At 33.1% G+C, this 14152-nt stretch overlaps 1 protein-coding gene across 2 annotated transcripts in view; it reads right to left on the bottom strand.

Annotated features, from left to right (window-relative positions):
• Positions 1-14152, bottom strand: part of LOC113522777 (neurogenic locus Notch protein) — a 177339-nt gene that overhangs the window by 51070 nt on the left and 112117 nt on the right. For both annotated transcript variants that reach the window (XM_052901833.1, XM_052901834.1), the window contains exon 5: positions 6652-6814. In XM_052901833.1, the coding sequence (XP_052757793.1) occupies positions 6652-6814 (163 nt within the window). The remainder of the gene's footprint in view (positions 1-6651; positions 6815-14152) is intronic.

The following is a 14152-nucleotide window of genomic DNA, read 5'->3' as shown; positions in this document are numbered from 1 at the left end:
GGGGGTAATATGGGCAAAACAGTATACTCTGTTATACCCATGGTACTGCTCATGTCTATAGGCGACGGTTACCACTTTCCATCAGGTGGGCCATCAGCTTGGTAGCCACTCGGATTGCGTCACCTACCCGTATTTACATGAACACTACTGTAGATGACACACAATACATCGTAAAGCCTTTGAATTTATATTTTTCTCCTTTTTCATTTTTTTTTTTTTAATATCACTGAGATGGTAAACAAACATACGGCCCATTTGATAGTAGGCGGCTACCATAACTTATGTATAGGCATCCATTATTTACTCAACGCAACACTATCAGTCATCTTTATATCTCTGTAACAGACTAACTGTATCTTACGGCTTTGTCCGTAAATCACAAGATATATAAAATATCCTGTTTGCTAAATTAGGACATACCTGTACCAAATTTCATTTAAATCTGTTTAGCAGTTTTTGCGTGAAAGAGTAACAAACATCCACCCATCTATCCTTACAAAGATTCACATTTATAGTATTGATGATATCATCATCATCATCATCATCATCATTTTAGCCGTTAACTGTCCACTGTTAACATAGGCCTTCCCCATAGAAGGGGGTTTTAGTAGTTGGCACGCTTGGCAGGCAATTTAACAACCGCAATTAGGCTTTTCGTAATATGACGCTACTACCCATCTCTCGGCTATTTTTTTCCCTTAGTCGCCTCTTACGGAAAAGTAGTGATGGCCTATTTTGTACCACAAGTCAATTAAATCAATAAATACATTAAAAATCGCATACAACTTATATATTGTAATTTGCATTTATTCCGATGGCTGTGATAACATTAGAGAAAAAAGCCAAAGTCTTCATTACTCCGCGATCAAGATTTGGAGCTACAAGTATCATTTGTTACTGACAGAACGCCGGCCTACTACATCGATACTGTATTCGATACAGAGATTACCGAGTGACTATTAATCATAGTTTTGTAATCGATATCATTTTAAGACTGGCAATATTCGGTTTATTTAGTTTTAATGCATTGTTCTAACCAGTGGACGCGACAAAGCCATAAAACATTCGAGTGTAAAAAAATATTTTTGATACTTTATGGCCGCCTTATTTATATATTCAATATTTTTATTACATAAATATGTCACAGAATAATGTACATGTATAGAGAGTGTATTAAAATTTATCTTATTATTACATAGTCGATAGCACTTTATCATTATCTGGTAATTACCGTCCACTGCTGAACATAAGCCTTCCCCATGAGTTTTATTTGTAGTTGTCACGCTTGGCAGGCGGGTTACCAACTGCAGTTAGGTTTTTAGTGATGTTTTAACTACTAGTTAAACCCCCCTAAGGGGAGACCAAAGGAGAGGATGATTAGCCGTGTGGTCCCTACATAGAGTAGGCCACCCCTTCCTATCCCGTAGGTGTCGTAAGAGCCGACTAAGGAAGGGCAAGGGATGGGCATAAGCGTTCGTCTTAAAACATCTCTAAAGGCTGACTGCTGTTGCCAATTCACCTGCCAAGCATAGCAACTACTGACTACTAAGGACAGTTAAAGGCTTATAGGATTATGATGTTGATATGAATCTTAAATTGTTGTTATTTCTCAAAATATTTATTTAATTTACAATTTTAATTTAAATAATGCGCCCTACAGGATATACAATGTACTATATCAATTACTAATATCTTTTATAATAATATTGTAGAATGCAATAAATAAATTGAATTGAATTGAATTGAAAAAAATCTAAGATTCGCCATTTACTCTCTTTGTTTATCGTAAGGGTTGACTGGTAGAGAATGCCATCAGGCATTAAGTCCGCCCTGTAGACATATCTTAATGTGTGCAAAAGTATAAATAAATCAATATAATAATCTTTGAAATGAAATAAGATTTATTCGTAAAAAACATAACTGTAGTTTCTTGGCTAATATTAATTTTAAATCAAAATCCTACATAAAATATAAAATCCAAGTATCTTATCTGTTAGTTACATTAATATTTTTTAGACACCTAGCTACTATCTATTCGTTTAGATTAAAACCATTAGAATACAGTATTCTAATTAAAGACCTTACACGCGACGATACACGTAATTAATAATCTAAAGTACTAAAAATTTATGGCCTGGAGTGTGCTTTATGAATAAACATATCCATTGTAATGACACGTTAAGTAGCTTGTTGGTATTCGGCTAATGTCACTTACATGTTTCTAAGTGGAGTCTTATAAAAAGTATTTTAATCATTCTCTATGTTATCACGCTTTCCTAAATTCCGATTTGAGTAATATTTGAAAATAATTGACTCGAAGCATTTGGCGTTCCACTGTTTCTGCCTACCCTAATGCGAGACAGACGTAATAGATATGTAAATCAATTATAAACTTAACAATCTCTGATATTATTTTATAATTATATCAGAAGTTAACTGTACAATGCTGAACATAGGTCTTCCCACAAAAGGAGTTTTGCCAGTAGTTGGCATGCTTGCCAGGCAGATTGGCAACTGCACTAAAGCCTAACTGGCTTTAGTGATGTTTTAAAAGGAACGTTATTGCCTATTCCTCGACCATTAAGTTTCCTTTGTCGTCTCTTACTAAATCCACGGGAAAGGAAGGAGTAGTCCATTCTAATGCGAGACCACAATCTGTTTTTATGTAAGAGGTTATTTATTCAAATCAAATTCTGGGATTGATTTTTTCAACAAACCAAAGTGATTTTGAATTAAAACGAAACTCATGATCTTTAGCTTCGATGATTTTGGATGTTTACAAATGATGATGATTCGTGTAAGTGTCAAATAAACACAAGGCAATAAATTCGTTTACGTCCTATTTAAAAAAAAAAAGTTTCCAAACTTTACCAAAGTAACCCGATATTAGGCACTCACGTATCTGTTAATTTTTAAAACCCACTGCCTTGGATTATATGACGCTATACAATCAGCAGTGGTACATACAAAACACTACCTAAACACAATGGCGAGAAAGTTCAATATATTAATAAGACAATAACTTGAAGGCCTTGCATCAAAAACAAGAGGCAAGGAACGTAAAACGGATAAGTGTACAAACCAAATTATCCCTACACTCCTTACGTAAAAGCTTAAAGATTTTCAACTTTATGTACGTTGTAATAAAGGAAATTATTTCCTGAACTGTATGATGACTAAAATTTTGTAAATTCGATTCTATTTCATAACAGTTGTATTGCAGCGGGCGGTCCCAATGTCCGTATTTGGTGGAATTATTAATAGTATAAATATGAGCGATTAATTTTATAGAATGGGAGTATAAGACGATTATTTTGATATCCTGTAGTGATTTAATAAAACAAATATCCCATATAACCATGGTTATGAACGTTCACCCGATATGTTGGCGTATAATAAAATTTAGTAATTTAGTTAGTGTCCTGTTACTTTTTATTTACACTACTAAAAAATTTATTCATAAATTATATGCCACTATTTCAGATGCATAAATGTAGCCTATACAGAACTTTGACAATAAAAAAGGGACTTCAAGTGTGGCACGATCAGTTGGGTATATCGATTTGAAAACAAAATTTTGATAAATTTTTTATATAGCCAAGATATTACTATATCCTTTCAAATAAAATAAGAATTTCCCAATCATCAAATAGGTTTACAACTGACTGATTTATAAGGTAAAACATAACATAAAATTAAAAAAAAAATACAATTAAAATGAAATCTCCTTCATTTTGAAGTTGCTTTAAAATCAAAATAACGACGGAGCATTTGAGATGAAAATGTTTGTTGCTAGATATTAAAAAAAAAATCTAAGCAAAGGTAATGGTATCCTTAAATTCCGGTGAAGAGTTTTTGTTAAAATTCTGCAATGGGTTTTTATACTGCAAGTTTTTTTGTATTCTGTCTTAATTTCTATGGGTTCACTTCACTTATTATGGGAAGGTGTCTTATTCTTTCCTCTATATCAGCCAAGAGGCCATTGACTGTCTCACTTACTTTGTAATTAAAGTTTGATACAGCATCTGCGTCATGATACATTATAAAAAGTCAATACAATTGCAGATATTATTACCTCGTCCAAAACCTGATTGGATAATAATTTGTTTCATTATCTTGTTATTTTTTACCATATTATAACGCATTTATCGAAAAAGAATTACCGCTACTTTTTGTCATCAATGGACTGCCAAATTGCCAGTTTAATTTTGGTTGTACATAAAAATTTATTCTACTTACTAAAATAAAAGCCAAAGAAAAAAAAAATTGTGGTCTATGACACCTTTTTATGACTATTATCTTTTTGTACATGCTCAGACTATCAATCTATACTGCCTTGTGTTCAATGAACAAGGAATACCATTGTCATTACAATCAAAAGGTCCTTAATACACCATTATCTATTTTTAAAACAACTTTGAAAAATTGAGAAATGTAAAAAAAGACTATAGATAACTCATACAGCCTTTTTATAGACTATATTTTTCAAAATAAGACATTTTATCACGATTTAAAAATTCACAAGAAACAATAACTGCAAATTAAAAAAAGCGACCAGAGACAATCCAGTTTTTAATCTGTCACCGCTATCGTCGCATGCGTGCACCCAAGATGGCGTCCGATATCGAATTACAAGGAATCGTGTCGTGAACGGTGTAATATTATAATTCCAACCATATCTACACGTAGCAGGGTACAATTTTGAATGTGGTAAGTAGTAATTTTATGAAGAATAATCTCAAGATCCGTTCCAGCTTTCATTCCGTCAGGATACCGGCGTAATTGGACCGCGCTGAGATCCTGACGGCCGTATAATATTTGACAATATTTTATTTATTACCTACCTATATGTACTATAATATGAAAGAATAAATTTCTTATTATTAAAGACACTACACAGAATAATTATCCGTAATATACCTAAGAAAACATTTAAACTCAAATAATTAAGAATCTTAGTATCCCTAAATTAAGCGCAAACCAAATTCGAAACCTTTACTGCATTTTTTGCAACTTAGAATGGCAAACAAGCTGACGGCCCACCTGATGGAAAGTGGTAGCTTATATGATGTATGTATGTATGTAGATATGAGCAGTACCATGAACATAACAGAGTATACTGTTTCGCCCATGATACCCCCCATGCGTTGCCATTCCTGAGGACTCAGGTGTTATTCCTCTGTACTCTGTAAATTCACTGTCATATGCCACCCTTCAAACCGAAACAGCCATGCAAACACAACTGCTTCACAGTAGAAACACGAATGGAACAGAGGTGCACAAGCAAACGACTTTTGTATAAAGTCTCCTTCTGGTAATTATGGCATTATGTTGTATTGCATGTTAATGACATTGTGACATCAAACTAATTAATTGTTGAAGCGTTAGTTCGTATTTATTTTAGATTAGTCGTCTACCCGCTATTTCGTATGCGTAGCTTTAAAAAGTAGGTTAATTAATGAAATAAACGACTTCTCAATTACATCTCAAGATTAAATATATACCTATCAATTTTTAAATTGGACATTCAGGAACACGACTGTGGAAACCACAACTAGTTTGGTGCAATAGTTTTCGCATAATACCAAAAGGAATATATACACACAGACAAGCAGACAATTTCTGAAAAGTATTGTTTATTTATATTATCCTTCTTGATTTGAGGATTCTTCTTGAGCAAGACTAAAAAAAAAAACACTTTTTTAAATCAAAACCAAACCCGCCATTTCAGTGTTGCAAGTAATTGGATGAAATATCTCCCAGATCTCCCTATTCACGCACACATAAATAAAAATATTGACCTATTTTTGGATAAATATTTATAACACTCTACCTATATAATCGAAGAGTAATTCATGGGTCCGCAAAGTATGACCTCTCCCTACCAACCTCTCGAGCTGACCTCACCCTCTGTCCGTGACTCGAATATGACCATAAGGAACGCACTAAGCTTGGTAACCAAGTTCATTACACTTTTGTGCGTGCTTAAACGTTTTCTGTATTTATATACATATATCTTAAATATGTGATTACATTATACGTAAATATCATTATATATTCTGTGGTAATATTACATCTATGATTTATATAGTAGTAACAACCATAGATCACATAGTTTTCGTATGAAGTGTCTGGGACGTGCGTCAGAAACTATTTGCTATTTCGGTGTCTTTATTTTGTCTATGCTTTTTACCGTTATTTTTCTGTTTTTTTTTTTATTATGCCATTGTTACGCGATGGAATTTAATGTCAAGTTATTAGTTTTCGGAATTTTTATATTACATCAGCTGACACAGCAATAGATGTTTTCACCCTGTCGCCATCTATCGGTTTTACTTATTTATTAGTTCTTTATATTTGACAGTAGATAATATTTTTATCACAGCTGAATTCGACTTTTTTTATGTAACTTAGAATAGTAATCAAACTGAGTGCCCACCTGATGAACAACGAAAACCGTCGCCTATAGACATGAACAGTACTATGAACATAACAGAGTATACTGTTTCGCCCATGATACTCCCAAGCGTGGCCATTTCTGAGGACTAAGATGTTATTCCTCTGTACCCTGTAAATTCACTGGCATATCCCACCCTTCACTTGAAACACAGTTAGCAAACATAACCGCATTAAGATACATGAAGTACTCACCTCAAAGCGCACTCGTCGACGTCGGTCTCGCATCTTGTCCCGGTAAAAGTTGGTGGGCACGCGCAGGTATAACCGTTCAGGGCATCCACACACGTGGCGCCGTTCTGGCACAAGTTCCCGGGACAATCGTCGATATCGATCTCGCAGTTCTGACCTCGGTATCCTGGAAAAAAATTCGATTTTTAATTTCAAATGTTATTTCAACTTATAATGTTCTTAAGTATCATCATTTTATCCTCATTTTCACATCAAAAAGGTATTTAGAAGAATAAATCAAAATATTATATTTAAAACTTGATTTTTGTCATTTCCGACATTTGTTTCGACTTCATTCGAAAGATTTTTTTCAATTGAAACGCTGCGACGTAAAACAGCGTACTCAGTTTAGTAAATTCATAAGTAAGGAACCCAGTATATGTATAAACATCGCAACGACCGATACTACCCATCAGTACTAAATGGTTTCTTGTGATGAAGACATTCTTCATCGGACAATGTTATTAAGCAGTTTAGATTCCGTCCAACTATAATTGCATTTTTTATATCACTATAAAAAAATATTCACAGCCAATCTATCATGTGTTTAAAAGATCTTGATAGTATTGTTCTGATTGACGTCTATCAAGTGTTTAACAATATATATATTAAGCGTAAAACGCAATTTTATTTAAACACAAATTCAACGTAGGAATTATAATATATTATTGACCACAGAGTGTTTGTGTTCAGAGACTAAGAAATAATTTTATTTCTATTATTGTTATGTGAGTTTTTTTTTAATATTATTCCTTGTAACTATATATGTTAATGTACTGATGCTTTTCTGAGTGAGCGTATCGGGAGTCTGTAAAGTCAGTTGATGAAATAAATAAATAAAATTAGATCTTTGAAGTCATGGATGTCAGACTGTAAGCTATTGTTATTGCATAAAAATATTATTGTTAAAAAATATTCATAAGCACACATTATATTTTAATGTAATTACTACTGGTTTAACTTGCGTGTAATTAGGTCGCGAAAACTCAACTAGTTTCGGCATCAATTCGTGATCCTAAATCATGAGCCGCTCTTACATTAAAATAAATATATATTTGTAAAACGAAGTAGTTTACAAACTATTAATATTCCAAAAAGAAAACTGTACAAATGTCGTTGACATGATTTTGTTTTTAATGGATGATAATGGAATTTTAACCTCGCCTGTGCTAACGATATATGCTAGTAAAGCATCAATGAGGGAAGATAGATGAAAACGCATGACAGTTAGCCCATCGTTATGAATTCACTTGGAATTAAAATACGATGGTTTCCAGGAGGAACTGTGAAGAGGTCAACCTGTATTGCTAGTAATGGGGCTACTAATCCCCATTATTAACAATGCCTTTTTCCCCTCGTTCACATGATTGCCTCTGTCCCACTCGTAGACATTTGTCATTACGTATTTACACTTATATGGCTATGTTTTGATTTAAAAGGTGCAATATGGCAGTTAAACTACAGGAAACATAATATTATTAGTTTTCAATAGCAACCTATGAGGTACCATGGTATTATAATGTATTCTCTAATCTGGTATATAGGCGACGGTCACCATTTTACAACAGACGAGCCATTAGCTTATTCACAAATTGTATACATACATACATATCCGTCACGCCTGTCTCCCATTGGGTCAGGCAGAAACAATGGAACACCAAATGCTCCGATACAAACGGACCTCTTTCGATTCAACCACATTCATCAATCTATTCATACATGCTTACTGGTTACGGTCACAAGTTGGATAAATTTAATAGACTAAATGTTATCGCAGTTTGGGCGCCGAATGGTTAACATTAGGCTCCGATCAGCGGTCTTTTAATTTGCCTGAAAATGTCTCGTTCAGAGGTGAAACACGTATCGCAAAACGTGCGTAGACGAAATGACAGTTGGAGAATTATAGCTAATGTGAAAGGTTGTTGAATTTCTGGTAATAATAATAGTAGTATTGGCAATCGCATGCATACTAATGGTAACGGAATTAAACAAGATAATTCTAATCAAATAACGAAGTAATGTTGCAGAGTTGTTCTGGCATAGAATAGGTGACCCCTTTTTTTCACGTGGATTTTTTTATACAACTTAGAATGGCAAACAAACTGACGGCCCACCTGATGGAAGTGGTAACCGTCGCCTATAGACATGAGCAGTACCATGGACATAACAGAGTACACTGTTTCGCTCATGATATCCCCCATGCGTTGCCATTCCCGAGGACTCAGGTGTTATTCCTCTGTACCCAGTAAATTCACGCCATATCCCACCCTTCAAACCGAAACACAGCCATGCAAACACAATTGCTTCACGGTTGAAACACGAATGGGACAGAGGTATCCAAGTAATCGACTTTTGTACAAAATCTCCCTCAGGTATGTCGGTGGATGTCGTAAGAGGCCACTAAGGGAACTTAATGGCCGAGGAATGAGCAGCAGTATCCCTATTAAAACATCACTATAGCCCAACTGCGGTAGCGAACCCGCCCGTCAAGCTTAAGAACTACTGGCAAAACTCTCCAATAGAGGGAAGCTTATATTCAGCAGTGGACAGTGCCGGTCAAAATTATCATCATCACCAACCAATGATATGGACTCCTGTATAATAATAGTACATTACTGCAGCGGCCAGCAACTGAAACATTGATGGACGAACGTGCAAATGTGAGCCGAGGCGTAGCCGAGGCACACATACGTGAGTCCATCAATGCCTAGTTGTGGCCAAGGCTTGTATAGTACTTTTCTCAAACAATGCGCGGAAATCAAAAACACAATTTTACTTTTTAAGTTCAATGACGAATAACGAACAATAATAATTTTTCACGCGCCATAATTTTTCTTTGTTTTTTTTTTCAATAAACAGCTTTCTATTTGCAAGCTAGTTCAAAATTTTAATAAAACCTTTCATTAGTTACCTTCTTGGTAGCCGTGTTTCGAAGTAAAAGGTCATTTCATTTTTAAATTACAGGACAGATATGAGTTTACATAGTAATTTACCTGGCCGCAAAACACGACAGATATGGATTTTCATACAACTTTTGCCGGCCGCTGGCCGCATATATGTGGCCAGTACGGCAATTTTGATTTATCTCAAAGAAGATTGTCAAAATAATACTCACATTTCCAAGCATGTTTGAGAAAAAACTATTATTAACCTCCTCTATAATTGAGCGAAACAAACCACATAGCTTGTTTGTATTGACATCAAATCATCTAATTAGGTGTCGAAAGCATTCACACATCAGTTGGTCTGTACAACAGGCCATACAAACTTCGATTAGCGGGTAAGCAATCTCATTACCATCATTAACCGCCTGAAGTTTCCCACGGACGCCACATGTGCGTTTGTTTATGGGATATAAAAATGTAACAAGCGCACAGCTAAATCATTCATCAACGGCTTTTTGCCATGTTGCTCTAAATATTTTTGTTACGTTCAGTTTCAAAATGTGAAACGAAAAGTTGTCAAAATTGTATTAAATTTAAAAAAAAAATTACAATAAGAAGGATTTTTTTTTACGTTCGTTACCTCATAAGTTTGCTAGTTAAAAACCGATTTATTACATAAAAAAAAAATTATCCGAAATTTTTTCGAAAATTTTATCAAAATCGATTCAGTTTTTAATTTTAAATAAGTGGTTTTGCTACAATTTTGCTGGCATAGTTATAAATCAAGTTACTTGCTACAAGGTCTAATGACGACTTTTTCTCAAATATAGAAATAATATAATTAACAGATTTAATAAAGTTATAGGTTAGTTAAACCAATAATTTACAAAAATAATTTAATTCTTAATAATTGTCTATAAGATAATGTCGTAAATTGACATATTTTAATTTAAATTTTTCATATAAAACAAACATTCAAAACGTTTCAGAATCTAAACTGACATAAACTACGAAAGATTAACATATTATAATGCAGAGAGGCCTCTTTCCCATCATTCTCATAACTTTGCATTAATACCCGGAAACTAATAGATACATATATACTAAAGCTTAAAGACTGTTTGGCGCACATGTTCAAAATATTTTTAATCTGTCAAACATATGGTTCTTAATTAATTATCTGTGAGTTCATCGCGATGATAAAATGGCGGCAAAAGAGTCGACGAATTCAATAAATTTACTACTTAATCAATATTAATAGAATTGAATTAATTTATGTTCTAACTAAATAAGTAGGTATGTCAATAAATCATTAAATTAATTAGAATCTAGTTAGAAACGAAATTATATAGTATCAATGTAGTAGATATTACTGCACATGAAATACCTACCTAGCTTAGATTATATAGATAGTCTCCATACAAAATGCTTCGAGAAAAACGGGCCATCTTTTTCATACAAATTTGTGTGATAAATAGTTATGAATGTTTCCTTTATAACTTCTATATTTAGTTTATTTTATAATTTATGCGCCTTTTTAATGCGTAGAAACTAATTTTATATATTAAATAATTAAATATAGATACGTCAAGATACATTATGTGCGTAAGTATATAAAGCATTGATGAAAAAACGATTCAGCTAATTTGACAATTAGTTGACAAAAAGTTGACCCATTTTTGAAATTCGATCGACACTCTATCTATATATAATCTAAGCTACCAACATACATCACATGAAATGATATAGCGCGAAAGCTTATAAAACATTGATATTCAAAAAACCCAAGATGCACAGAGACTAAAAATAAATCAACACCGAAAATAGAGCGCATTTAACCAAATTTTTTCTCATATCTAAACAACCAGTGATGTTTACAGCCATATGTAAACACGTCTAGACGATATTACAATATTTCGGAAACACGTGAATTTCAAAATTTACGCCAAATAAATCAAGTTTTATTCATGTTCTGTCCTAAGATGAATACTTATTACTATTTTTTATTAATTTTAATTCAGAAACACTTTTGAGCATAACTTTTTTTATGGAATTGTAAATCTAGATTTTTTTATATCTGTGCTTAACAGTTAGTCCCTAATTACTTATTTAGAGTCTTTACAACTGTACAATTGATCATTAAAACATAAAAACAGCGCCCAAATAGGATGTTTACATAAAATATTGGGGTGTTAATGTACAATAATATTACTTCATTACCATTCCCACACTTAAAATAGTTATGATGTCATTGCCAGTCTATTTTAAGTGGAAACATATTTTGATAGATTCAATGTCTGGATGTTGAGAGTTCTATGGGATAAGTCATATTTTTTTAAGAATTCCCCGTTACAAATTAATGAATGCGTCATAAGATAAATTAATATCAGTCGCATAACATTCCCATAGATGCAACAACCCTTCGTACCCTCATCTTGAAGTACTTTAGCTCTTATCCCATGATCTGAGTTAATCAATAGATTACGTGTATTTTGTCACATAAGAATCAACTATTTTCTTTATTATGAATGACACAGCTTTTTGTTTTCGGATAGAATCCGTAAATAATATTATTTTTCTAAAACATGCTTGGAAATGTGCGCATTATTTTGACAATCTTCTTAGAGATAAATCAAAATTGCCGTACTGGCTAGATACATGCGGGCAGGGGCAGTCAAAAGTTTTATGAAAATCCATATCGCAACCATTTAGGCTGTAGGATATAAGGATGAACTTCCTGTCGATGGCGAGCTGTACGATGGTAGCAATTTTTAATTTCAAAGATTTCAACCATAACGGAATTCCCGGTCAGCAAAATGATAATACACGTTTCAAGCATTTAGCACAATTCGCAGTTGGAACCGTATGAATCAGTTAAAGTTACAGACTTACTCGAAAGGTTTGCTGAAACAGAAACATTCATTACAATTTCACTTGCAACAGCTTGCCATCATTTCGCCATACCGTAATGAGGTAAATGAAGCCACGCCGACACGCGGTGTCGAGAACTAAATAAAAAATGTGATGTAACATCAAAGATGTCGCAATATCGCATATTCGCGGTTGTTTTACTAAATTGCGCACGGTAATGAATACGCAAGATGTGGATGTTTATTTTAGTTACCGTCTCAAAATTATAGTAATTTTCATTCATTTGGTAAATTTAATATATTAAATCACAGTGTCCGTTTGACACACAACCTGTGGGCATTGCCACAGTATTATTGTATACCGCTCTACTCACCAACATTGACGCTCCTTTCCACTTTGGGTGTTGCTGGAGGAGAACTCTTTTAAAGTTAAGCTCGTCTTTGTACATTTGATTAGCTCTGTCATATTTTTTTATGTATAATTAGTGTGTACAATAAAGTATTAAATAAATAAAATACAATTGTAATATCTCATAAATTAATTTGCATAAAAACCGTTATCCGATCCAACATAATTCAATAACTTACACTTATTTAATATCTATAGTTACATGGAAATGATCAGATTTCACTACGTAAGTCGAATAGTTTCTAAAAATTTCTGATTAATGTGAATATGGTATTTATTGCACTTATACATTATATTTTACTTTCAGTTATAACAACTATAAATGTCCATAGAACGTATATAGATACTAAATTACAAGAAACTGAACGTTCAATACGTTTTTGTATAACGCAACAGCAATAAAATTTGCGTACATACATATTTGACTAAATGTATCTTATTTCGTATAAATATAAACGCGAGCGTTATTTATAACTCGCCTATAGTTAGCTTAAGTGTAGCTTTCGACTCGAACTGGCCGAGTCGTGGTCGCCTCCGGCCACGGTCGACTTTCAGAGACGGGGCACGACAATAAAACAGGCAGACACGCAACGTGGAACTCATGCGATGTCATTAACATCATATAAACGGGAATGAACGACAGCCCATGATAGCTGGTAATTGGTGTGAATGAAAGTTGACAATACGATGACAAAAAAATTATCTCTCACAAAAAAAAAAAAACTACTTAAATCGTGGCAAACCCAGTTATTTTGATTTAAAAACTAAAGTATTGAAACAATGAAAATATTTTTTACTAAATTTCTATGGGACCAATATTTACATAAATGTTTCATATCCTCTCTGATAAAAACATATATCATTTCTGATAAAAAAAAAAGAATAATGATAAGGTAAAAAAATATAAAATAAAAAAACGAATTGAAACCTGAACCAAAACTGAACGATACACAAATTTAATGTTAAATTTATACAATACATACCATACAAAATTAAAAAAAAATCGTTCCTTTGAACTGTTATGGTAGGATTTATGACGAACAAAATGTTAAACTCCATTTACAGGGTCAATTTCGATACAAACTGAAACACGAATTTAAGTAGACCCCTTAATAAAGAAAAGTTAGTTACTAATATTATTGAAAAATTTACCTGTTCACTATATATATTAAATTTCATTTCAATACATTTCAATATTAAATGTTGTAGGATTAAATACCTATAAAAATAAACAAGTAAATAAATAAATATTATTTCACCAAAATATCTGACTTCTTATTTTAGGAAATTACTATTAAATA

Source organism: Galleria mellonella, unplaced genomic scaffold (genome assembly GCF_026898425.1).
Source record: "Galleria mellonella isolate WM207_F2 unplaced genomic scaffold, CSIRO_AGI_GalMel_v1 utg803, whole genome shotgun sequence".
Taxonomy (NCBI): domain Eukaryota; kingdom Metazoa; phylum Arthropoda; class Insecta; order Lepidoptera; family Pyralidae; genus Galleria; species Galleria mellonella.
Note: the sequence above shows the minus strand (reverse complement) of the source record. Positions and strands in the feature narration are given on the sequence as shown.